Source organism: Oncorhynchus clarkii, chromosome 5, assembly GCF_045791955.1.
Source record: "Oncorhynchus clarkii lewisi isolate Uvic-CL-2024 chromosome 5, UVic_Ocla_1.0, whole genome shotgun sequence".
NCBI lineage: Eukaryota > Metazoa > Chordata > Actinopteri > Salmoniformes > Salmonidae > Oncorhynchus > Oncorhynchus clarkii.
In genome coordinates, this window is record NC_092151.1 from 14,554,726 (window position 1) to 14,580,799 (window position 26,074).

Here is a 26,074-nt window from a genome sequence, read left to right on the forward strand (position 1 = left end):
GTTATGTGGTCATTTTTACAACATATTCACTAATGTAAGCTACTTCGTAACGGTGTGGATGGCTAACTCTAATCCACCATCTATACTCTCTCCTGGCTCAACTTGTTGACCCCTGGTAAAGTCATGTTGGTGCCTTCTGTCTATAATAGCCGTGTGCTGAAACCTTTGCTCAATGCATAGATAACTTTGAGTTAAGGTGTGTGTGAACTTTGCTTATTTGCTTACAGACTTGTATCTAACTCTCTGAAGGTACCCTCTCTCTAAAGGTAGTTCAGTGGTTCCCAACCTTTTTTGCTTACTGTACCACCAACTGAATTTTGCTCTGCCCGGAGTACACCTGAAGTACCCCCTCAAGTCCCTAGTTGGGAACCACTGCTCTTTTTTATTTTTATTTTTTCACCTTTATTTAACCAGGTAGGCTAGTCGAGAACATGTTCTCATTTACAACTGCTACCTGGCCAAGGTTAAAGCAAGCAGTGCGACACAAACAACAACACAGAGTTACACATGGAATATCAAACACACAGTCAATAATACAATAGAAAAAGTCTATATACAGTGTGTGCAAATAAGGGAGGTAAGGCAATGAATAGGCCAGAGGATGATCGAACACAGCCCGGAAACGGCGAGTGAACTCCAGGTAGTGGCCCCTCGCTGAGTCGGGCCCGTTCCAAACGACGTTGGCCCACTCCAGGGCCCTACCCGTCAGGCAGGAGACGAGGACACTCACGCTCTCCTCGTCTGAGGGAGGAGGCCGAACGGTGGCCATGTAGAGCTCTAGTTGTAGCAGAAATCCCTGGCACCCCGCCGCCGCTCCATCGTACTCCCTCGGAGGGGTGATGCGCAGAGCGCTGGCACCGGATCCCACTGGAGGAGATGGTAGAGTTGTTGGTGGGAGGGTAGGTGGGGTAGTAGGGAGACCACTCCTCTCCCAACGATCCATCCTCTCCATTGTTTGATCTATTGCTGATCCGATGCGATGGAGGATGGACGTATGATGAAGGACTCTCTCCTCCATCGTGGGGAGAGGGGTGGTCGCTGCTCCTGCTGACTCCATCTGGTGGTGCGGGCTTCTGTAACGTTGGGTGAGTGAAATGAGTGAGGAGTCTGATGCAGAGAGCGAAATTAACGGGAAAACGCTTTAATATCCTTCAAATCGTAACCGGTCCAAAACATGGGTGAATGCCCAAAACACTGGCGCTTAACCAACCCAAAACCTAGACGCACACTGGACAGCGAAAAACCCAAAACCAAAACACGATACATCACCAAACGTAACAACCAACAAGCCCGCACAAACACCAGCGGGCAAAACAAACTTAAATAACACCCATCCCAAAACCCCAACAAGGAACAGGTGAAAACAATTAGACAAAAACAAAAGGGATCGGTGGCAGCTAATAGACCGGCGACGATGACCGCCGAGCGCCACCCGAGCAGGAAGGGGAGCCACCTTCGGTGGTATTCGTGACAAGATTGTAGGATGGGGTGTTAAGCATGTCCCAGTTTAGGTCACCTAACAGCACGAGCTCTGAAGATAGATGGGGGGCAATCAATTCACATATGGTGTCCAGGGCACTGCTGGGGGCAGAAGGTGGTCTATAGCAAGCGGCAATGGTGAGAGACTTGTTTCTGGAAAGGTGGATTTTTAAAAGTAGAAGCTCAAATTGTTTGGGCACAGACCTGAATGGTAAGACAGAACTCTGCAGGCTATCTCTGCAGTAGTTTGCAACTCCGCCCCCTTTGGCAGTTCGATCTTGTCGGAAAATGTTATAGTTAGGGATGGAAATTTCAGGGGTTTTGATGGTCTTCCTAAGCCAGGATTCAAACATGGCTAGGACATCCGGGTTGGCAGAGTGTGCTAAGGCAGTGAATAAAACAAACAGGGAGGAGGCTTCTACTGTTAACATGCAAGAAACCAAGGCTTTTACGGTTACAGAAGTCAACAAATGAGAGCGCCTTGGGAATGGGAGTGGAGCTAGGTACTGCAGGGCCTGGATTAACCTCTACATCACCAGAGGAACAGAGGAGGAGTAGGATAAGGGTATGGCTAAAGGCTATAAGAACTGGTTGTCTTGTACGTTCGGAACAGAGTCAAAGGAGCACGGTATCTGGGCACGGTAGAATAGATTCAAGGCATAATGTACAGACAAAGGTATGGTAGGATGTGAATACAGTTGAGGTAGACCTATGCATTGCGTGACGATGAGAGAGATATTGTCTCTAGGAACATCATTTAAACCAGTTGAGGTCACCACATGTGTGGGAGGTGGAACTAAAGGGTTAACTAAGGAGTATTTACAGTGAAATAAGGCAATAATTACTAACCAAAACAGCGATGGACAAGGCATATTGACATTAGGGAGAGGCATGCGTAGCCGAGTGATCATAGGGGTCCAGTGAGTGGCTTGGCAGACTGGAGACACAGCGATTCAGGCAGCTACAGGGCTAGCAAGCTAGCAGAAGGGCCTTAGAGGGACGTTGCAACGGAAGAAGTCAGTTGTAGCCCCTCGTGCTGTTACGTCGGTAGACCAGTCATGATGGATCAGCAGGGCTCCGTGTGGTAAAAGGGTCCAGGCCAATTGGCAAAATAGGTATGGTGGCCAAAGAATTTGTCCGATGGGTCTCTTAAGCTAACAGTCCGATATGCTCTAGCCAGCTAGCGGGCCGCGGCTGCAGTCGTTGCAACACCAGAGAACCTTTAGAAGGGCGATGGTTAGGCCTACAGAGGGAATGTTTGTATTTCTGAACTCAAATATAATAGTATAGATTAGAATACCAATCCAGGGGTAACTTCAGGTGTGGTATTCTGATAGTCAAACGATAAAATTTATTTTACAAAGCTCTTTTTACATTAACGGTTGTCACAAAGTGCAGCCTAATACCCCAAAAAGCAAATAACGCAGACCCAGAAGCAGACTCAGAAAAGTAATAGCCCAATTCAGAGAGTATATTCTGCAAAACAGATACAGTATGTATCAATCAATGTTCCTTTATAAGCCAAATTTATGACAGATACTGCACTATATTTTATTCTATATGCCAAGTCCGTCACCTGTCACCTCTCTGATGGCCTCACGGCTGCCGTTTCACTTCTGACACCAATGTAACAAATTAGCAGGGTAGTCCCGACCGGGACACGACTCCAGGTTTTTTATTTTATTTATTTGACCTTTATTTGATGTGGAATTGAAAAATGGTATGTTTGAGAGGGATGAGGCAAACCATCTAATGCTGTTGTGCCCTTGATCAAGGCACTTAACCCTCCACAAAGTAGAACTGCACTGTTAGTCACATGTTGTCAACCCTCCATCTAGAAAGCACCTAGGTCTGCAGGCTTGGCTTTTGATCCAGCCCTGAAACATCCAAGTCTGCTTATCAAGGTCCTGTTGAGCACGGATGTTTAGGCTACAATGTGGATCACGTGTGAAATGCTTGAAAATGTTTGTGATATCAACAGAGAGGTATATTTCCTGGTGACTTAAACATTGACTGGCTTTTATCAAGCTGCCCACTCAAGAAAAAGCTTCAAACTGTAACCAGTGCCTGCAACCTGGTTCAGGTTATCAGTCAACCTACCAGGGTAGTTACAAACAGCACAGGAATTAAATCATCAACATGTATTGATCACATCTTTACTAATGCTGCAGAAATGTGCTTTTAATCAGTATCCAAATCCAACAGATGTAGTGATCAAAATGTAGTAGCCATATCTAGGAAAATCAAAGTTCCAAGGGCTGGGCCTAATATTGTGTATACAATCATTTTTGTAGTGATTCCTATGTTGTTGATGTAAAGAATATTTGTTGGCCTGTTATGTGTAATTAAAAGTAAAAATAAATATTTCACCTTTATTTAACCAGGTAGGCCAGTTGAGAACAAGTTCTCATTTACAACTGTGACCTGGCCAAGATAAAGCAAAGCAGTGCGACAAAAACAGCAACACAGAGTTACATATGGGAAAAACAAACGTACAGTCAATAACACAATAGAAAAAGCAGTATACAGTGTGTGCAAATGAAGTAAGTAGGTAAGGCAATAAATAGGCCATAGTGGCGAAGTAATTACAATTTAGCAATTAACACTGGAGTGATATATGAGCAGAAGAGGATGTGCAAGTAGAAATACTGGTGTGCAAAAGAGCAGAAAAACAAAAACAAATATGGGGATGAGGTAGGTAGGTGGTTGGTACAGCTGCAGCGATCGGTAAGCTGCTCTGACAGCTGAAGCTTAAAGTTAGTGAGGGAAATATAAGTCTCCAACTTCAGTGATTTTTGCAGTTCGTTCCAGTCATTGGCAGCAGAGAACTGGAAGGAAAGGCGGCCAAAGGAAGTGTTGGCTTTGGGGATGACCAATGAAATATACCTGCTGGAGCGCATGCTATGGGTGGGTGTTGCTATGGTGACTAGTGAGCTGAGATAAGGCGTGGCTTTACCTAGCAAAGACTTATAGATGACCTGGAGCCAGTGGGTTTGGCGACAAATAAGTAGCGAGGACCAGCCAACGAGAGCATACAGGTCGCAGTGATGGGTAGTATATGGGACTTTGGTGACAAAACGGATGGTACTGTGATAGACTGCATCCAGTTTGCTGAGTAGAGTGTTGGAGGCTATTTTGACATTGCCGAAGTCAAGGATCGGTAGGATAGTCAGTTTTACGAGGATATGTTTGGCAGCATTGGTGAAGGATGCTTTGCTGTGAAATAGGAAGCCGATTCTAGATTTAATTTTGGATTGGAGATGCTTAATGTGAGTCTGGAAGGAGAGTTTACAGTCTAACCAGACACCTAGGTATTTGTAGTTGTCCACATATTCTAAGTCAGAACCGTCCAGAGTAGAGATAATGAACGGGCGGGTGGGTGCGGGCAGCGATTGGTTGAAGAGCATGCATTTAGTTTTACTTGCATTTAAGAGCAGTTGGAGGCCACAGAAGGAGAGTTGTATGGCGTTGAAGCTCGTTTGGAGATTTGTTAACAGTTTCCAAAGAAAGGCCAGATGTATACAAAAGGAATGGCAAATAAGTCCGGCTGCACAAATGTACTGCAAATTGAGAAAAAGTGACTAAACTGAATAAAACGAAGAAGAAACTACACTATGAAACAAAGATAAATGACAAAGAATTATAGTAAAAGGCTTTGGAGCATATTAAATGAATTTTTTGGGCAAAAGGGAAACTCATTGAATTAGATGGCTCATTCATCACAAAACCTACTGATATGGCCAATTACTTTAATGATTTTTTTTCATTGGCAAGAGTAGCAATCAGGCATTACATGCCAGCAACAAATGCTGATATTACACATCCAAGAATAACTGATCAAATTATGAAAGACAAGCATTGTAATTTTGAATTCCGCAAAGTGAGTGTGGAAGAAGTGAATATTTTTTTGGTCTATCAACAATGACAAGCCACCAGAGTCTGACAACTTGGATGGAAAATTACTGAGGATAATAGCAGATGATATTGCCACTCCTATTTGCCATAATCAATCTAAGCCTACTAGAAAGTGCCCTCAGGCCTGGAGGGAAGCAAAAACAGTTCCGCTACCCAAGAATAATAAAGCCCCTTTTACTAGCTCAAATAGCCAACCAATCAGCCTGTTACCATCCCTTAGTAAACTTTTGGAAAATAATGTGTTTGACCAAATACAATACTATTTTACTGTAAACAAAATGACAACATACTGTCAGCACACTTATAGGAAAGGACATTCAACAAGCATGACATTTACACAGAATGACTGATGATTGTCTGATGACTGATGAGAAAAAATTATAATCTAATCATTCACTAAATCCTAAACCTCAACTAAATCTTGTAATAAATCATGTGGAAATTGAGCAAGTTGAGGTGACTAAACTGCTTGGAGTAAATCTGGATTGTAAACTGTCATGGTCAAAACATGTTGATACTACAGTAGCTAAGATGGGGAGAAGTCTGTCCATAATAAAGCGCTACTCTGCCTTTTTAACAACACTATCAACAAGACAGGTCCTACAGGCTCTAGTTTTGTATCACCTGGACTACTGTTCAGTCTTGTGGTCAGGTGCCACAAAGAAGGACCTTAGAAAATTACAATTGGCTCAGAACAGGGCAGCACTGCTGGTCCTTACACGGAGAGCTAACATTAATAATATGCATGTAAATCTCCCATGGCTCAAAGTGGAGGAGAGATTGACTTCATCACTACTTGTTTTTGTAAGAAGTGTTGACATGCTGAATGCACAGAGGTGTCTTTTTAAAATATTAGCACAGCTCAGACACCCATGCATACCACACAAGACATGCCATCAGAGGTCTCTTCACAATCTTCAAGTCAAGAACAGACTATGAGAGGCGCACAGTACTACATAGAGCGATGACTACATGGAACTCTATTCTACAGGTGATTGATGCTAGCAGTAGAATCAGATTTAAGAAATAGATACAAATACACCTTATGGAACAGCAGGGACCGTGAAGAGACACACACACACACACACACACACAGGCACAGACACATATACACATGATAAGACACGCACTCTACACACATGTACACATGGATGCTGTATTGTAAATATGTGATAGTGGAGTAGTGGCCTGAGGGAACACACTAAATGTATTGGGTAAAGTGCTATAAAATGTAATGTCATGTAATGTTTTCAAATGTATATAACTGCCTTAATGTTGCTGGAACCCAAGCTAATGGGGATCCTTAATAAATACAAAATAGAAATGTGGTTAGTACAGGGCTTGAACAAAAGCCTGCATACCAAGTAGCTACCCTGGAGGATGGTTGCCACTCTTGATATACAGTAACATATTGCAACATTACAACCAAATACTTTTGTCTTTATAAAATGATACCCTCATTCAATGAATCAGGGATCCAATTAATACGTATCTAGTTAGCTATAGCTAACTAGCGAGATAACTGCTAGTTAGTCTGTTGTCTGTCATTATTTTATACCTGCTGCTGAAATGTAGTGATCTCTCTCCTCTGGCAATGGCCCACTCCTACAGACACACGCAGACACGCACTGAAGGGTCATTCTGATAATGGCTGACGTAGATTTTTAAGTGATTAGTAATATTTAAATTATCATGAATTACATGAACAAAGTCATTAAACTAATTTCCATAACTTTTCATGAACTTACAAACCCTAATTTGACCATTTGGAACAGCGCATCATGCGCATTTAGGCTGGAACATTTTCAATGTGTGCAATCTTGAACAGCCTACTGTCACGCATAGATTCACAGACTAGCGGCAAATAAACTTGAACAAAGCAGAATCAGGAAATGAATGCCCACTCTCCATTGCTATTCAATGCAGATACCACCTTCATTCCGCTTTGGTCAACCTTTTTTGCCTCGGTGTGTGAACCTGTGCCGGCAATAGGCTACTTTGTTTTATAGAGGAGCCGGCATGCACCTGCCGGTACGACGCTCCGGACAGCTCCGGCCCAAGTCAAGCACTGGTTACGAATTCCAATTTGTTGTGGCTAGTGTTAGCTAGGTGGCTAATGCTAACGTTAACTAGCTGGTTAACGTTAGCTAGGTTACAGGTTAGGGCTTAAGGTTAGGGTTAAAGTAGCTAATTAGCTAAAATACTAAAGTTGTCCGCGATGAGATTCAAAAACGCAAGATAGGTAGCTAGACATTCATGTTGAATGGCCACCCACCCATCCAACCACCTTACCGTACCTTAATCCAAGTCTAAGCAGCTGGGGGGGGGGGGGGGGGGGGGGGGGGGGGGGATTGTTTTAAGATGGTCATACTGTGTATCATTTAGTTATTTGATTTAGATTTTATGACCCCTTTAGGTATCCGCCCCAAAAATTACAAAATGATTTGATAAAAATATTGAATTTAGCCTTTACTACTATAGCCCATAGAAACACATTGTATAATACATTCATAAATGCCAAAAAAGACAGTAAAAAATACATCATCATAAGGAATATGGTTTTGAAGTTTCTGTCCTATAGACCCCTTTCCAGTACACGACACTGACGTTAGGCGAGACTCTAGGCTGCAGTAAGAAAGCCATTGCCATTTGCACCCATTCAACATAGCCTAGATTTAAGTTTTTATTACTTCTAAACAAAATAACTTTTTGGTGTTCTCATATGCTTACAATGATGTTCTGATTATTGCATGAACAGTCGCTAACATTATATTTGGTTGTGATCTTTGCAAAATAACTATTTTGGATGCAATGGTTGTTAGCTAGAATGCTAACACTCATTGACATAGATGTAGCAAAAGCTAGCCAAAGAGACATTTTACTGGTTGAAGTTGAAGTGTTTTCTATGTATAATGCAGTTGATTTGCGATGATGACACAAACATTAAATTAAGCAGAACATTCACATGAGCCTTAAAATCCAATTATAATCCAAAAGTAGTGTGAAATGCACTCATAAGCAACATGTAAATAGAGGCTTTTTCTGCTGCCGTTTTATAAGAACTCCCCTGTGTTCTTCCACCAACTTGCATGCATCCCCCTCGTGCGGCAATGTTTGCAAACACAGAAAGAGGTCTATATCTAGGAGATATAAGAAAGCCCAGGAAATATATATACATTTTTTTATCTGGATTTTTTGGACACATATTTAACCCTTTATTTTTGTTGGTACAAAACTACTGTACCTCCATACTTCCATTTGTTTGTATGGGCTACCTTCAAACAAGTTCTGTGACACTTGTGAGGGTCGTAGAATAAAACGGAGAACACCATCTTGTTATTGAGTCATTTGTTGACCGCTAGGATGCTACAGACGTTTTCGTGAGAAGACCGATTTGCGGGATGTGTCATGTTCTGACATACACCGCTGTAGCTCAGCCACCTCCCATCGTACAGTAGATGCAGAAGGCCGACATAAGTGGATGCAATGGATTGAGCTGCAGCCCAAATAAAAAAAACTTGATATCTCTAGTTTAAACTGACGGATTTTGATGGGGATTTTTAAAATTATGTCAGTTAGATTCACGGTCAATAGACTCAAGATTTCTTAAGTAACTTTCTGTCTTCTGTAACCATACCAAACGTAACATATCATACTAATTTGAGAACAGGCTGTGCGTTTGTGTACTGCATCATCCCGGATTTACATTTACTATGTTACATCTAGTCTGAGACCAGGCTGTGCGTTTGTGTACTACATCATCGCATCTGCGCGACAAGACTCCCTTTGCAGGGGACAGTAACAAGCCGAAGAAGCGGTGCACACACTGATACGATGGATTTCAATCTCAAAAAGCTTACTTCTGATGCAGGAGTCTTCTTCACTCGTGCAGTCCAGGTATTTAGCAAATGTGTTGTTTGAAATCCCATGAATAATTGTTTTTGTCGTGCTCTGACCGAGGTGCGTAGTCTGTAATTATCTTATTTCGAAACGGATTGTAATGGGTCGTCTTTCTCATATAACGCTGCAAACACCAAATATAAACGGTTACTTCAAAAATATTTAAGAATAGGGAATGTTTTTCGTTTAGGTTTTTCTCACCGTTAACGTCATTGTAAGCCGATAATTCTGGTTAAGCCCTTCTCCATTATTTATGTCTGTTTTCGACCGTAGCGCCGAGGGGTGCATGTGACGGTCACCAGGATACGGGGCGGCGACTCCTCTAACCGCTACTTTACACTCCTGTCAGAGAATTGTAGGGCTAGGCTACTAGACCTGTCTGCCATACATTTCTATGCATCATGTCACTGGTTGTCATTGCAGTCCTCACTGAAAAAAGGCGACATTTGTTGTATTATGCTGTATTGAGTGGGGACTAATAATGGTATGTGTAGCAGCCTATGTCTTATTCCTCAGTCATTGGTCCTATTCTAATCATAGGATTGACCTGTTTCCCTGTCATCCGGCAGGTACAGTAGTTTAGCGATTAGAGAGGCGAGCCCGGAGGGTTGCCAGTTTGAATCCCAGGACCGAAGGGTATCAAATCCTAGATGCCATTGCCTGCAATTGTGCCCTTGACCAAGGCATTTACCCCCCCCACAACAACAGCCCCCCTCTCCAAAACCTGTATGAGTGTGTGTGCATTCGGCAATTATTCAGACCCTTTCCCCACATTTTGTTACATTACAGCCTTATTCTAAACGGATTTCCCTCACCAATCTACACATAGTACCACATAATAACAAAGCAAAACATTGTTTTTTTGTTTTTGCAAATTCATTAAAAAGAAAAAAAATACCTTATTTATGTGAGACTCGAAATTGAGCTCAGCTGCATCCTGTTTATTTGATCATCCTTGGTGTTTCTTCAACTTGATTGGAGTCCAACCACCTGTGGTAAATTCAATTGATTGGACATGATTTGAATAGACACACACCTGTCTATATAAGGTCCCACAGTTGACAGTGCATGTCAGAGCAAACACCAAGCCATTAGGTCGAAGGAATTGGCCGTAGAGTGCCGAGACAGAATTGTGTCGAGGCACAGATCTGGGGAAGGTTACCAAAACATTTATGCAACATTGAAGGTCCCCAAGAACACAGTGACCTCCATCATTCTTAAATGGAGAAGTTTGGAACCACCAAGACTCTTCCTAGAGCATGCCGCCTGGCCAAACTGAGCAATCGGAGGGGAAAAAGGGTGACCAAGAACCTGATAGTCACTCTGATAAAGCTCCAGAGTTCCTCTGCGGAGATGGGAGAACCTTCCAGAAGGTCAACCATCTGTGCAGTACTCCACCAATCAGGCCTTTTATGGTAGAGACTGTAATCACTCCTCAGTAAAAGGCACATGACCGCCGCTTGGAGTTTGCCAAAAGCCTTTTGGCACCTAAAGGACTAAGACAATGAGAAACAAGATTCTCTGATCTGATAAAACCAAGATTGAACTCTTTGGCCTGAATGCCAAGTGTCACATCTGGAGAACCTGGCACCATCTCTATGGTGAAGTGTGGGGGCGGCATTATGCTGTGGAGATGTTTTTCAGCGGCAGGGACTAGTCAGGATCAAGGGAAAGATAAAAGGATTAAAGTACAGAGAGATCCTTGATGAAAACTTGCTCCAGAGCGCTCAGGACCTCAGACTGGGGTAACGGTTCACCTTCCAACAGGACAAAGACCCTAAGCACACAGCCAAGACAATGAAGGAGTGGATTTGGGACAGGTCTCTGAATGTCCTTGAGTGGCCTAGCCAGAGCCCGGACTTGAACCCGATCAAACATCTCTGGAGAGACCTGAAAATAGCTGTGCAGTGACGCTCCCCATCCAACAGCTTGAAAGGATCTGCAGAAAAGAATGGGAGAAACTCCCCCAAATACAGGTGTGCCAAGCTTGTAGCATTATACTCAAGGCTGTAATCACTGCCAAAGGTGCTTCAACAAAGTACTGAGTAAAGGGTCTGAATACTTATGTAAATGTGATATTTTTTTAAACCATTTGCCAAATTTCTAAAAACATGTTTTTGCTTTGTCATTTTGTGGTATTGTGTGTAGAATGATGAGGAAAAGCAACAATTTAATACGTTTTAGAGTAAGGCTGTAACGTAAAATGTGGAAAAGTCAAGGTGTCTGAATACTTTCTGAATGCACTGTATATATACACTGAGTGGACAAAACATTAAGGATGCCTGCTCTTTCCATGACATAGACTGACCAGGTGAAATCAGTAATCCCTTATTGATGTCAATTGTTAAATCCTCTTCAATCTGTCTACATGAAGGGGAGGAGACGGGTTAAAAAACATTTTTTTTTTAAAGCTTGAGCGTTGTTCACGCTCAACATGTGTGTGCCAGCATCCCTGTGTGGAATGTTTTCAGCACATTACCTTGTTTAGTCCATGCACTGACGAATTTAGGCTGTTCTGGGGGCAAAAGGTGTTCTTAATGTTTAGTACACTGTGTATGTGTGTCTTTCCGAGGGGTTGGGTTAAGTTAAATTTCAGTTGGACCTTCTGTGCAATTTACCATTAAACCGATCCCACTGTGTAGCTCAGTTGGTAGAGCATGGCTGTTGCAGTGCCAGGGTTGTGAGTTAGATTATAAAAAAGTTTTAAAAAAATGTGTGTTTAAATGACAAAAATGTTAAAAAATATTATCATTAGGCCTATCCACAACAGGACTAGTATGCTACCACTCTCAGTACTTTTTCAACTTGGAGTGGTATAAAGTAGGCCTATTTGGAATTTAGTGTTTCACTGGCTTCTAGGAATTGGATGTTTTCACAGGGCTTACATGGCTGCCAATGGATTGAATTGCCTGCAATGTAGGTTTTCAATGGTCAAACAAGTCCACACTGTACAGGTTTTGGTAAAGCAAGTGAACAATACAGCATCGTGATACCACGAGTATGAGAGAACATTTATTTTTACTGCTCTAATTACAATGGTAACCAGTTTATAATAGCAATAAGGCACTTCAGGTTTGTGGTATATGGCCAATATACCACGCTAAGAACTGGTATCCAGGTACTCTTAGCCGTGGTATATTGGCCATATATCACACCCCCCCATGCCTCATTGCTTAAATATTATACCCTCCCTGTTATTGTAATGGTGGTATGATATTTCTGCTTCTGTAACTTTCTCACTTATCATTATCCATGATTCACTCAGGACTATCCATAATCATGGCAGCATCCACATTAATGTAGAAGTGTTTAGAAACATTATATTCTTATTTACAATCAAAGTGATTCCAAAATAACACAATACATTACTTACCATTCATTTCTGTTAGACACAAAATAATATGTAACGCACCCAAAACAAACAGCAAATGCATCCAACAAGTTTGTAGAGTCACAAGCTTGATGTAATCATTGCATGCTAGGAATATGGGACTAAATACTAAACTTTGGACTACTTTGATACACATATAAGTGAATTGGTCCCAAATCTTTTTGTCCCCTGAAATGAAGGGACTATGTACAAAAAGGGCTGTAATTTCTAAACGTTTTGCACGATATGGATGAAAAAACCCTCAAGTTAAAGCTGACAGTCTGTACTTCATAGTCATTGTATCATTCAAATCCAAAGTGCTGGAGTACAGAGCCAAAACAATATGTCACTGTCACAATACTTTGAGCTCACTTTAGATGGCTACTAGTAGTATCAGCTTTTTACTGTGTGAAATGCAACGGGCAGGCTTTCTGCACGAATCAGTGACTGTGATTCAACCTAAAGTGCAGGGTCACTCGAAGAAACAGATGTTTCACTCCCACCAGTCACTTCTGTTGACAACCACATGTGATCCACAAACAGGAAAATATGGCCAAATATTACCATTCCGTAAGAATGGTAATCACTGAAGCATTATCATATGTTCGGATTATTTGGATTTGGGTTACCAGTGACAGCCATTGTAACAGCCCTTTTATGCCATTTCCAGCTCCCGTCTTCACATGCCAAAAATCCCCCTGTGAGAAATAAACCTTACCACACCAATTCATAGAAAGAAAGTGTGATGTAGTCCTACTGTGCTCTGAGACTAGCTCTGTGGCTGATGGCAAACCACATTATGCACTTAGTAGCCAGTAGCCCCAAAAATATAGATTTTGAAATGGCTTGATATTGTCAGCACATTATTAGGGATGTGGTTGTAGTACTTTTTAGGAGTAGATATGGCATGTATTTCAATGTACTGCGTATGAAATTGGTTGGGTGTTATATTCACGCCAGATAAGGTGGTATTTCAAGCAAAGGTACATTTATTATAGCCTTATGATAGACTTCTTCTTCTTGTTGCCATTTTGCAGTGGAGCAGAAGTGAAAGTCTTCAAGTGATTGGTTAATCATGAGTCATAATGAGGGAGCTCAAGACGTCTTGTGATGCCAGGTGGAATGAGGGAGCTCAAGACATCTTGTGATGCCGGATGGACTACCAGTGTGGCTGCTGCACAATTATAGAGCAGTCACTCAGGGAGCTTCTGCGCTCTGCTATCCTCACAGTTCTCTCTCTGTCTGTCTTCCGCTCCTCCCTCCCTCCACCCACACAGACACGACGTGGTGGTTGAGCTTAGGTTCATTTTGTAGCTTAGCTTTGTGTTGTAGTTCGAGAGGTTAGGCTTAGAGGGCCTTAGCAGTCACAAGCTGCTCAAAATGGGCCATTCACGGAAACATTTCAGAGCCAGACAGAACTGTTTCGGCTGGTCACAATTTGCCCAGCTGCCACTGACTTACAGAACAATGTTGTTTTTTTTGCCAGTCATAACGTATACTGTCTTCGCCTACATTATTTAGGTGTATGTTTTTGTCAGTAAATATGATTTTTTCCTTTTTGTCTCCAAGTTCACAGAAGAGAAGTTGGGCTCTGCGGAGAAGACTGAGCTCGATACCCACTTGGAGAATCTGATCGCCCGGGCCGACTGCACCAAGAACTGGACTGAGAAGATCTTCAGGCAAACAGAGGTCTTGTTGCAGCCCAATCCAAGTAAGACCCAGTCCTAAAGCAACATATAGCTGGGTCCCAGACTTGTTTGTGCTGTCCGGTCAACTCCCATGGTCATTCCCACTGCCAAACAAGACAGCACAAACAGATCTGGGGCCAGGCTGAAAGGAGCCTTCATGGTGATGCCATTCTATTTGTGTTTTGGGTTCTGAGCCCTAGCTAGCGTGTTTCTTTGGCTGTGTTTTGCCTACATGCATATGTCCAAAGAAGTTCTATTGAAGTATACAGTACTTTGCGGCATTGGTCTCTTTGAGAGAAAGATACCTAGTATGTTAGAAAACTAACCATTGACTTTCTGACCCTCCATGCTACAGTTGACCACACTGGTAAGTCTGTCTCCACTTTCAGTATGTAGTAGTTGTAGTAGCAGTAGCAGCAGGAGTAGCAGCAGGAGTAGTAGTAGTCATAGTAGTAGCAGCAGCAGTAGTAGCAGTAGTTGTAGTCGTAGTAGTAGCAGCAGCAGTCGTAGTAGTAGTAGCAGCAGTAGCGGTAGTAGCAGTAGCGGTAGTAGTAGCAGTAGTTGTAGTCGTAGTAGTAGCAGCAGCAGTTGTAGTAGTAGTAGCAGCAGTAGCGGTAGTAGCAGTAGCGGTAGTAGTAGCAGCGGTAGTAGTAGCAGCAGTAGTAGCAGTAGTTGTAGTCGTAGTAGTAGCAGTAGTTGTAGTAGTAGCAGTAGTTGTAGTCGTAGTAGTAGCAGCAGCAGTTGTAGTAGTAGTAGCAGCAGTAGCGGTAGTAGCAGTAGCGGTAGTAGTAGCAGCGGTAGTAGTAGCAGCAGCAGCAGCAGTAGCGGCAGTAGTAGCAGTAGCAGCAGCAGCAGTAGTAGCAGTAGTAGTAGTAGCAGCAGCAGTAGCGGCAGCAGTAGTAGTAGTAGCAGCAGCAGTAGTAGTAGTAGTAGCGGCAGCAGTAGCAGCAGTAGTAGTAGTAGCAGTAGTAGTAGCAGCAGTAGCAGTAGTCGTAGTAGCAGCATACTTGAGGCTCCCCACCCCCATAAGACTTTCTATGGGGGTCAGTTGGAATGTGTGGAATGATTTAATTTTGGACCTAAACCCTTAACATACTGTACCCCCTCAGTGATCACAGATCTGAAGGAGCTGGATCGGTCAATTCCATGTTCTACTTTATCATATGGTTTACAACTTTTGCTTAGTCCTTTAGCATCTTTGAACTGTGAAGAGGAAGGGTCTAGGTGCTGAAATAGGACTAGGCTCTTGTACTCACATGATTGCCTATGATGGCTGGTTATAGATAGCTGATATCTCCAATTGGTCCTTCTTTCTCTGCAAAATTTCACTCTGTAAGGGACTTTCATTCTTAAGGTGACTTTCCATGCAAGGCCAAATCCAAGGCCTGTTTGGTTAATCTGACTTCAGCATAAATAAAACTTCAGCATAAATAGTGTCATCGATGTCAAATTCAATTGAGGTGTTGCACGAAAGTTAGTTGAGTCATCTCTCGTGGACAGATTAAATGGGAAGTTACAACTTTTGCAATAATTTTACTTCTGGGTAACCAAGATTAGTTGAAGAGACTTATGTGTTCAAATCAGATTTGGGACGGTAATGATTTAGGCAAGGTAAACTGAGGTAGGAGGGCTAATTGTGTTTAGTGCCCATCTGTGCAGAGGAGGATGGACCCAAATGGCACCCTATTTCCTACAAAGTGCACTACTTTTTACCAGAGTCCTACAGTAGACACAGTGTACAAAATATTAGGAACACCTTCCTAATATTGAGTTGCCCTCAGGACAGCCTCAATTGTTCAGGGCATGGCCTCTACAAGGTGTCAAAAGCATTCCACAGGGATGCTGGCCCATGTTAACTACAATGCTTCCCACAGTTGTGTCAAATTGGCTGGATTCATGATACACACAGGAAACTGTTGCGAGCGTGAATGCCAGCAGCGTTGCAGCTCTTGACACACTCAAACCGGTGCGCCTTGCACCTACTACCATTACCCCATTCAAAGGTATTTAGATATTTTGTCTTGCCCATTAACCCTCTGAATGGCAGACATACAAAATACATGTCTCAATTGTCTCAAGGCTTAAAAATGGATTTAACAAGTGACATCAATAAGGGATCATAGCTTTCACCTGGATTGATCTAGTCAGTCCATGTCATGGAAGAGCAGGTGTTCCTAATGTTTTGTACAGTCAGTGTATAGGGAATATGGTGCCATTTGGGACAAATCTGTGAAGGAACCACCAACCTCTCCCCTACCCTTATTCTCATCAAGAAGCACATACACAAAGGAGTGTGTGTCATCGTGTGTCTGTACTTGTTGATGTGCTTTTCCCGTTGTGTGTGTGTGTGTGTGTGTGTGTATGTATGTATATCTTGTAAAAGTGTTTGTAGGGGGTAAAAAAGAAGCCTTTGTTTATCTGCTAAATGTTGTGTGCAGAAAGCTGGATAGGTTCCAGAGAGAACTGCCACCCCCTCCATTTCACTCCCATGCTGTGTCTTCTGTAGTGCATTGATCAATGTTGCCTTTCACTTTCCAACGTCAAGCAGTATAACATTGTAGATAGGAATTGTCAACTGTTAAGTCTTGTTATTCGTTGTCTGTCCATATGTACGTTATTACGTTCATAATCAATAACTCGTACATTATTGCTCAGTAGAGTTGTTTTGGTGTATGGTTTTAAAACTCATCGCTTTGAAAATGGAAGAGACATTTAGGTCATTTCATTGTACCTGAAGGACTTTTCTCTAGTGATAAATTATGTAGGCTAATTAATGAATGCCTCTGAAAGGGAATAGCTAAAGACTGAGAAGACAGGTGATTCATGTTTTTCCAGGGGGTTGGGTTGAGGTGTTACATCATTATATTACTTGTGCTTATTTGTACCTTGAAATTGGTCGTTTTTTTTCTAGCATCTTTTTTTATTTATTGTTTTTTTGGCACAAAGGAAAAGCACTACATTTACTGATTGAGGTACCTAATTGCTATCTGGTGTGAACTATCTTATTCTTTACTTTTACACAGGTGCGCGTATAGAGGAGTTTTTCTATGAGAAGTTAGATAAGAAGATCCCATCCAGGACAACCAATGGAGAGCTGCTGGGACAGTATATGCTGGATGCTGCTAAAGACTTTGGCCCAGGGACCCCATATGGTAGGTGGAACTAGTGGAGGTCTGGGTCTTTTGCCATTTTGTCACTAACATGCGTTTGACAGCCGCAGGAGGTGCCGTAACACTCTATTCTGCTATTTGTTCTGCAACACCCTCTTGTTTTTGAAAGTAATTGTTCCTGAACCTTAGTATTCATTGAAATCTACATAATGTATTGATGCCAATGTGTCTGGGCGGGCTGGCAATGCTGCCAACAGGTGCTCAGCTGTCTGTGTGTGGTTGGCACAAAAGCAAGCAACATGGCAGTACCCAGTGTTTTAAATGCCATCAGCCTCCATCAGCTGCCCAGGCCTCCATTTTATTCAGAACATAATGGCCGCGTTCCAGGCCGACTATATTGCAGTCGCTTACCAGATCTCATAACACCCGAATATGTGTTTAGTATATCAGATATCCTCATCTGTGACATAGCAATCTGATGCCCAACTGCACAATGTATGATGTGGACCATGGCCAAAGTGACTCAAGTTGTCCAGATGGGGATGCCCAAGTCTATTAGAAAATGTGTTCAACCTGAACACGACATGCGCATTCTTGCACTGAAGTGGAATCTCTTAATGGTTCTCTTTCTAGGCACATTTTTAAGGGATTTTCTCTCAACTATCTAAGTAATGGTTGGAGACATTGTACTGTATGTTAGAGTAAGATTTCTTAAACTCTGCTCTAGGCATGTGAAATGTGGGTCGCGAGTTATGAGAATACAATATAATCACACACTATTTCTTCTTCATTTGGGTCTTTGGAGTAGAGGTTGACCAATTATTATTTTTCAACGCCGATACCGATGATTGGAGGACCAAAAAAAGGCGAAACTGATAAATCAGCCGAATTAAAAAAAATATATATATGTATTTGTAATAATGACAATTACAACAAACTTAATATAATACATCAAATCAATTTAGCCTCAAATAAAATGAAACATGTTCAATTTGGTTTAAATAATGCAAAAACAAAGTGTTGGAGAAGAAAGTAAACATGTGCCATGTAAAAAGGCTAACGTTTAAGTTCCTTGCTCAGAACATGAGAACATATGAAAGCTGGTGGTTCTTTTTAACATGAGTCTTCAATATTCCTAGGTAAGAAGTTTTAGGTTGTAGTTATTATAGGAATTATAGGACAACTTCTCTCTGTACAATTTGTATTTCATATACCTTTGACTATTGGATGTTCTTATAGGCACTTTAGTATTGCCAGTGTAACAGTATAGCTTCCGTCCCTCTCCTCGCCCCTACCTGGGCTCGAACCAGAAACACATCGACAACAGCCACCCTTCGAAGCAGCGTTACCCATGCAGAGCAAGGGGAACAACTACTCCAAGTCTCAGAGCGAGTGATGTTTGAAACGTTATTAGCGCGCACCCCGCTAACTAGCTAGCCATTTCACATCGGTTACACCAGCCTAATCTCGGGAGTTGATAGGCTTGAAGTCATAAACAGCTCAATGCTTGAAGCACAGTGACGAGCTGCTGGCAAAACGCACAAAAGTGCTGTTTGTATGAATGCTTACGAGCCTGTTGGTGCCTACCATTGCTCAGTCAGACTGCTCTATCAAATCATAGACTTAGTTATAACATAATAACACACAGAAATACGAGCCTTAGGTAATTTAATATGGTCGAATCCGGAAACTATCATCTCGAAAACAAGACGTTTATTCTTTCAGTGAAATACGGAACCGTTCCGTATTTTATCTAACGGGTGGCATCCATAAGTCTAAATATTCCTGTTACATTGCACAACCTTCAATGTTATGTCATAATTATGTAAAATTCTGGCAAATTAGGCTGCCCAAACTGTTGCATATACACTGACTCTGCGTGCAATGAATGCAAGAGAAGTGACACAATTTCACCTGGTTAATATTGCCTGCTAACCTGGTTTTCTTTTAGCAAAATATGCAGGTTTAAAAATATATACTTCTGTGTATTGATTTAAAAAAAGGCATTGATGTTTATGGTTAGGTACAGTCGTGCAACGATTGTGGTTTTTTCGCAAATGCGCTTTTCTTAAATCATCCCCCATTTGGCGAAGTTGGCTGTCTTTGTTCGCAACGAGCCAGGTTAGCAGGCAATGTTAACTAAATATGCAGGTTTAAAAATATATACTTGTGTATTGATTTTAAGAAAGGCATTGATGTTTTTAGTTAGGTACACATTGGAGCAAGACTGTCCTTTTTCGCAAATACGCACCGCATCGATTATATGCAACGCAGGACACGCCAGATAAACTAGTAATATCATCAACCATGTGTAGTTAACTAGTGATTATGATTGATTGTTTTTTATAAGATAAGTTTAATGCTAGCTAGCAACTACCCTTGGTAGTTACTGCATTCGCGTAACAGGCAGTCTCCTCGTGGAGTGCAATGTAATCAGGTGGTTAGAGCATTGGACTAGTTAACTGTAAGGTTGCAAGATTGAATCCCCGAGCTGACAAGGTAAAAATCTGTCATTCTACCCCTGAACAAGGCAGTTAACTGTTCCTAGGCCGTCATTGAAAATAAGAATGTGTTAACTGACTTGCCTAGTTAAATAAAGGATAAAGAAAGGTGTAATTAAAAATAAAATACAGATTCCCGTTTGTTATGAAAACTTGAAATCGGCCCTAATTAATCGGCCGTTCCGATTAATCGGTCGACCTCTACTTTGGAGGAGGAATTTGGTCACAGAAGGACACTCATTTTGTAATTTGTCTCTTTAGCTGAAAAGGTTTAAGAACCCCTGACAGAGCATTGTGGGCCAGTATATCAATTATTATCTTTGGGTGCTGCAGCCCAGGAGTAATCCAACTTGAATGAAAAGGATGGCCAACACTCGCCAGTTATGATATAAATTCCCAAGAAATGCAGCTTGCGACTGTTTTGTCTCCCATAGACTGTGAGCCAGTGTGATAATGGATAGTTGTGTCTAGGAGTTATAGCTCTGATGCTGACTTTGATTACCTTGGAAGCTGGCGGGATACCCACTCCTCTCACAACCAATCTGACCCTTTACACAGCGGTTTGATGATACCATGCCTAACAACTTAGCAGCTTGGCTTAGCACGCTGTGTGTGCGTGTGTAGTCCCAAGAAGTTCCCTCCAGCGGCAGTTTCTTACTGAAAATCACCAGTCTCTCAAAACGATTATATGTCTATCTATCCATCCATCCATCCATCCTTTATAACAGCAGTAAAGAGTGGTTAATGCAGTGAAGCACGGAGAGATGCTGAGTTGAGGGTGATGAGTTCTGACTTATAAATATACTTAATCAAGTCACTAAGGGAGAGAGGGTAATGCAGAACGTTTACATTCTGTCAGAACATGTTATTGTTAGACATCAGGTATCCTTAGGAAAGGAGAAGGGCCACAGTCTTGCTTCAGTTGTTGGGTTGTAATTTGAAATACTTGCTACACCAGAAGTTAATGGCTTTTTGTAGGTATAATGTATACAGTGGGGCAAAAAAGTATTTAGTCAACCACCAATTGTGCAAGTTCTCCCACTTAAAAAGACGAGAGGCCTGTAATTTTCAATACTTATTTTTTTTTCTCATTTTGTCTGTCATAGTTGAAGTGTACCTATGATGAAAATTACAGGCCTCTCTCATCTTTTTAAGTGGGAGAACTTGCACAATTGGTGGTCAGTTAAGGTTGCATATGAGCCAGGGGCTTGGAATGTTACTGAGTAAGGCAAAGGCAATCAGATGGTTGCGTTCACTGATAAGGGTGGATAGCTGTGGATTAGTGAGGAATGGGGGCCGAGGTCCCCAAGGACCCCAAGGGAGAAGGAACAATTTATTACTACTTCCTGCCTAGCAATAAAAATGTAATAAAAAAATGTAATGTTTAGAGAAACGGAGGAGACTTGTTCTTAAGTGGGGTGTATATATACACTGCTCAAAAAAATAAAGCGAACACTTAAACAACACAATGTAACTCCAAGTCAATCACACTTCTGTGAAATCAAACTGTCCACTTAGGAAGCAACACTGATTGACAATACATTTCAAATGCTGTTGTGCAAATGGTATAGACAACAGGTGGAAATTATAGGCAATTAGCAAGACACCCCCAATAAAGGAGTGGTTCTGCAGGTGGGGACCACAGACCACTTCTCAGTTCCTATGCTTCCTGGCTGATGTTTTGGTCACTTTTGAATGCTGGCGGTGCTTTCACTCTAGTGGTAGCATGAGACGGAGTCTACAACCCACACAAGTGGCTCAGGTAGTGCAGCTCATCCAGGATGGCACATCAATGCGAGCTGTGGCAAGAAGGTTTGCTGTGTCTGTCAGCGTAGTGTCCAGAGCATGAAGGCGCTACCAGGCGACAGGCCAGTACATCAGGAGACGTGGAGGAGGCCGTAGGAGGGCAACAACCCAGCAGCAGGACCGCTACCTCCGCCTTTGTGCAAGGAGGAGCACTGCCAGAGCCCTGCAAAATGACCTCCAGCAGGCCACAAATGTGCATGTGTCTGCTCAAACGTTCAGAAACAGACTCCATGAGGATGGTATGAGGGCCCGACGTCCACAGGTGGGGGTTGTGCTTACAGCCCAACACCGTGCAGGACGTTTGGCATTTGCCAGAGAACACCAAGATTGGCAAATTCGCCACTGGCGCCCTGTGCTCTTCACAGATGAAAGCAGGTTCACACTGAGCACATGTGACAGACGTGACAGAGTCTGGAGACGCCGTGGAGAACGTTCTTCTACCTGCAACATCCTCCAGCATGACCGGTTTGGCGGTGGGTCAGTCATGGTGTGGCATTTCTTTGGGGGGCCGCACAGCCCTCCATGTGCTCGCCAGAGGTAGCCTGACTGCCATTAGGTACCGGGATGAGATCCTCAGACCCCTTGTGAGACCATATGCTGGTGCGGTTGGCCCTGGGTTCCTCCTAATGCAAGACAATGCTAGACCTCATGTGGCTCATGTGGAGTGTGTCAGCAGTTCCTGCAAGAGGAAGGCATTGATGCTATGGACTGGCCCGCCCGTTCCCCAGACCTGAATCCAATTGAGCACATCTGGGACATCATGTCTCGCTCCATCCACCAACGTTGCACCACAGACTGTCCAGGAGTTGGCGGATGCTTTAGTCCAGGTATGGGAGGAGATCCCTCAAGAGACCATCCACAACCTCATCAGGAGCATGCCCAGGCATTGTAGGGAGGTCATACAGGCACGTGGAGGCCACACACACTACTGAGCCTCATTTTGACTTGTTTTAAGGACATTACATCAAAGTTGGATCAGCCTGTAGTGTGGTTTTCCACTTTAATTTTGAGTGTCACTCCAAATCCAGACCTCTATAGGTTGATAAATGTTATTTCCATTGATCATTTTTGTGTGATTTTGTTATCGGCACATTCAACTATGTAAAGAAAAAAGTATTCAATAAGATTAATTCAGATCTGGGATGTGTTATTTTAGTGTTCCCTTTATTTTTTTGAGCAGTGTACTTGTGATGGTGAGATCATGTCTTTGTCTGTTCAGCTGTCTGACCCATTGGGTGAATAAACTTGATTTGAGCTTGTCCTAGTTGTCCGGTAGTTTTTACTCTGTTTATTTAGAACCTAACAAGGGGGAGGGTTGATATAATGCATGGCTAGAATTCGACTATTGTACTGGAAGGTTTTTTTCACTGGGAGTGGAGGGGACGGAGTCTCTGATCTGGCTCACTCTTCCTTCCACTGGGTCAATGGCTGGGCAGTTCTGATCTGATGAATTGGGCTCAGTTTCATTCTAACTCCCTGGTAATTTAGGAAACTGAACGAATGTCATGGAATTAAATGTCCCGGTCCGGTATGTCCCCTTTGTCTCCTGAATGGACAGGAACTAAAAAGGAATTGGCCATATTATTAATGCCCAGTCATGTATATTCACTGTCATCAACCTACTCATCCACTTCTGTCATAAACCTAATTTTGTGTGTGTGTGTGACAGGCAGTACCCTGATCACGGTGGGGGAGTACCAGAGTAGACTGGGCGGGGCGGAGCGGGAGTTCCTCCAGACCTCGGCTATCAACTTCCTCACTCCTCTCCGCAACTTCCTGGAGGGAGACTGGAGAACCATATCTGTGAGTATACTGTGAAACTCCTAGCCCCTCATCCCTAGACTCTACCCCTTAGGCACTTCAAGCTGAAGATAAGTGTAAGTGTTCGCATAATTAAGAACGTACCTTAGCCTACAGTGGTCGTCCCCCGCGGAAATCTAATTAACATAATAAAAAAAATCCCCTGTTTAAGCTCGAGAGATGTTTTTTGACTGCGTCTCAATCAACGTCATCTGCCGATATCGTCCCCATTTGCGGTGAAAGGCAGCAGAGCTAGAGCGGTGTTTGTCAGACCATGAGACATCCCAAAAATTGGTCTTCTCACAAAATCGTATGTCGCGTCCGAACGGTTTGGGCTACACACTAATATGAACCAAGAGGAAAGCTGAGACACTCACGAACACGATTGTGTTTTACGTTTTGCTTTAGGACGCTCACAAGACTCATCTGAGGGTTCCCGGTAGCAGTTTTAAAAATGAATGGAAGTATTTATGGAGATAGTTTAGTGTCTAAAATAAGGGGATAAATACATGTAAAAAAAATTACATATTTTACTGATCTTTCTTATATCTCTCAGATATAGGACAGACACTTCAGACAAACTTTATTTAGATTTTTTGGGGGACAAAATCTGTTATTCAATGCATTTCTGTTGGCTAATAGCAGTAAGGGGTCTTAAAATTCAAAGTCAAATAGCAAAATAATCCTTGGTATGTGATCGTCTTAAACAATTCCATATGTTAGCCCACCCCCCATTCCATATGTTAGCCCACCCCCCTGGCTTAGACAGGGCTTAGAGTCTGGATGGTTAAGCTCACGCCACAGCTAGCTTGAAATATTGAGGATGGACAGTGGCGTGTATTCAAGGAAGCCAGGCTTCCCCAAATATTTGACCAATAAAAAATTATAATATATAAAATCATTTCGCTTTCGTCTATCTGTGTTTTTGTACTTTTCTGTCAATTCGCAATGGGCTGAATCTCACCAGAGAAATCATCCGAGCGAGAGAAACAGCGCCCCTCTGTCTCAGTATATGGAGCCCATGTATCTGATGCTGTCTGTAACAAAAGAGTATTACATGTTGCGGCCGTAGCATTTGATTGATTGATGCCAGCAAGCATTTCAAATCAAATCAGATTTTATTTGTCACATGTGCCTAATTCAACAGGTATTACACCTTACAGGGAAATGCTTACTTACAAGCCCTTAACCAACAATGCAGTTTAAAAAAATACCCCTCAAAAAGTAAACGATAAGGATAACAAATAATTAATGAGCAGCAGTAAATAACAATAGCGGGGCTATATACAAGGGTTACCTGTACAGAGTCAATGTGTGGGGGCACCGGTGTCGAGGTAATTGAGGTAATATGTACATGTAGGCAGAGTTATTAAAGTGACGACATCGACAATAACAGAGTAGTAGCAGCGTTGAAGAGGGGGGTGGGGGTAGCAATGCAAATAGTCTGGGTAGCCATTTGATTAGAGAGAACAGTCTATGACTGGGGTGGCTGGAGTCTCTGACAATTTTTAGGGCCTTCCCCTGACACCGCCTGGTATCGAGGTCCTGGATGGCAGGAGGCTTGGCTCCGGTGATGTACTGGGCCGTACGCATTACCCTCTGTAGTGCCTTGCGGTCGGAGGTCGAGCAGTTGCCATACCAAGTAGTGATGCAACCCGCCAGGATGCTCTCGATGGTGCAGTTGTAAAACCTTTTGAGGATCTGAGGACCCATGCCAAATCTTTTCAGTCTCCTGAGGGGGAATAGGTTTTGTCGTGCCCTCTTCACGACTGTCTTGGTGTGCTTGGACCATGTTAGTTTGATGGTGATGTGGACGCCAAGGAACTCGAAGTTCTCAACCTGCTCCACTACAGCGCGTCGATGAGAATGGGGCCATGCTCAGTTCTCCTTTTCCTGTAGTCCACAATCATCTCCTTTGTCTTTATCACATTGAGGGAGATGTTGTCCTTGCACCACACTGCCAGGTGTCTGACCTCCTCCCTATAGGCTCATTGTTGTCGGTGATCAGACATACCACTGTTGTGTTATTGGTAAACTTAGTGACGGTGTTGGAGTCGTGCCTGGCCGTGCAGTCATGAGTGAACAGGGAGTACAGGAGAGGACTGAGAACGCACCCCTGAGGGGCCCCCGTGTTGTTACCTACCCTTACCACCTGGGGGTGGCCCATCAGGAAGTTCAGGAGCCAGTTGCAGAGGGTCCTTAGCTTAGTGATGACCTTTGAGGGCACTAAGGTGTTGAATGCTGAGCTGTAGTCAATACCATTCTCACATAGGTGTTCCTTTTGTCCAGGTGGGAAAGGGCAGTGTGGAGTGCAATAGAGATTATCTGTAGATCTGTTTGGGCGGTATGCAAATTGGAGGGGGTCTAGGGTTTCTGGGATAATTGTGTTGATGTGAGCCATGACCAGCCTTTCAAAGCAATTCATGGCTACAGACGTGAGTGCTATGGATCGGTAGTCATTTAGGCAGGTGTGGTAAACCGTGGGGTGTTGGGTTGAGCGTGCAG

General features: G+C 42.9%; 1 protein-coding gene across 10 annotated transcripts in view; it reads left to right on the top strand.

Moving 5' to 3' along the window:
• Positions 1-9,142: 9,142 nt before the first annotated feature.
• The window catches only part of LOC139408405 (SH3-domain GRB2-like endophilin B2b), a 54,698-nt gene continuing 37,766 nt past the window's right edge, over positions 9,143-26,074 (top strand). For 9 of the 10 annotated variants that reach the window (XM_071152244.1, XM_071152245.1, XM_071152246.1 and 6 more), the window contains exons 1-4: positions 9,176-9,291; positions 14,234-14,375; positions 17,376-17,504; positions 23,439-23,572. In XM_071152244.1, coding sequence (XP_071008345.1) covers positions 9,229-9,291; positions 14,234-14,375; positions 17,376-17,504; positions 23,439-23,572 — 468 coding nt within the window. In that variant the 5' untranslated portion in view covers positions 9,176-9,228. Of the gene's footprint in view, positions 9,292-14,233; positions 14,376-17,375; positions 17,505-23,438; positions 23,573-26,074 lie in introns of all 10 variants that reach the window. The other variant, XM_071152254.1, reaches the window with a different exon arrangement.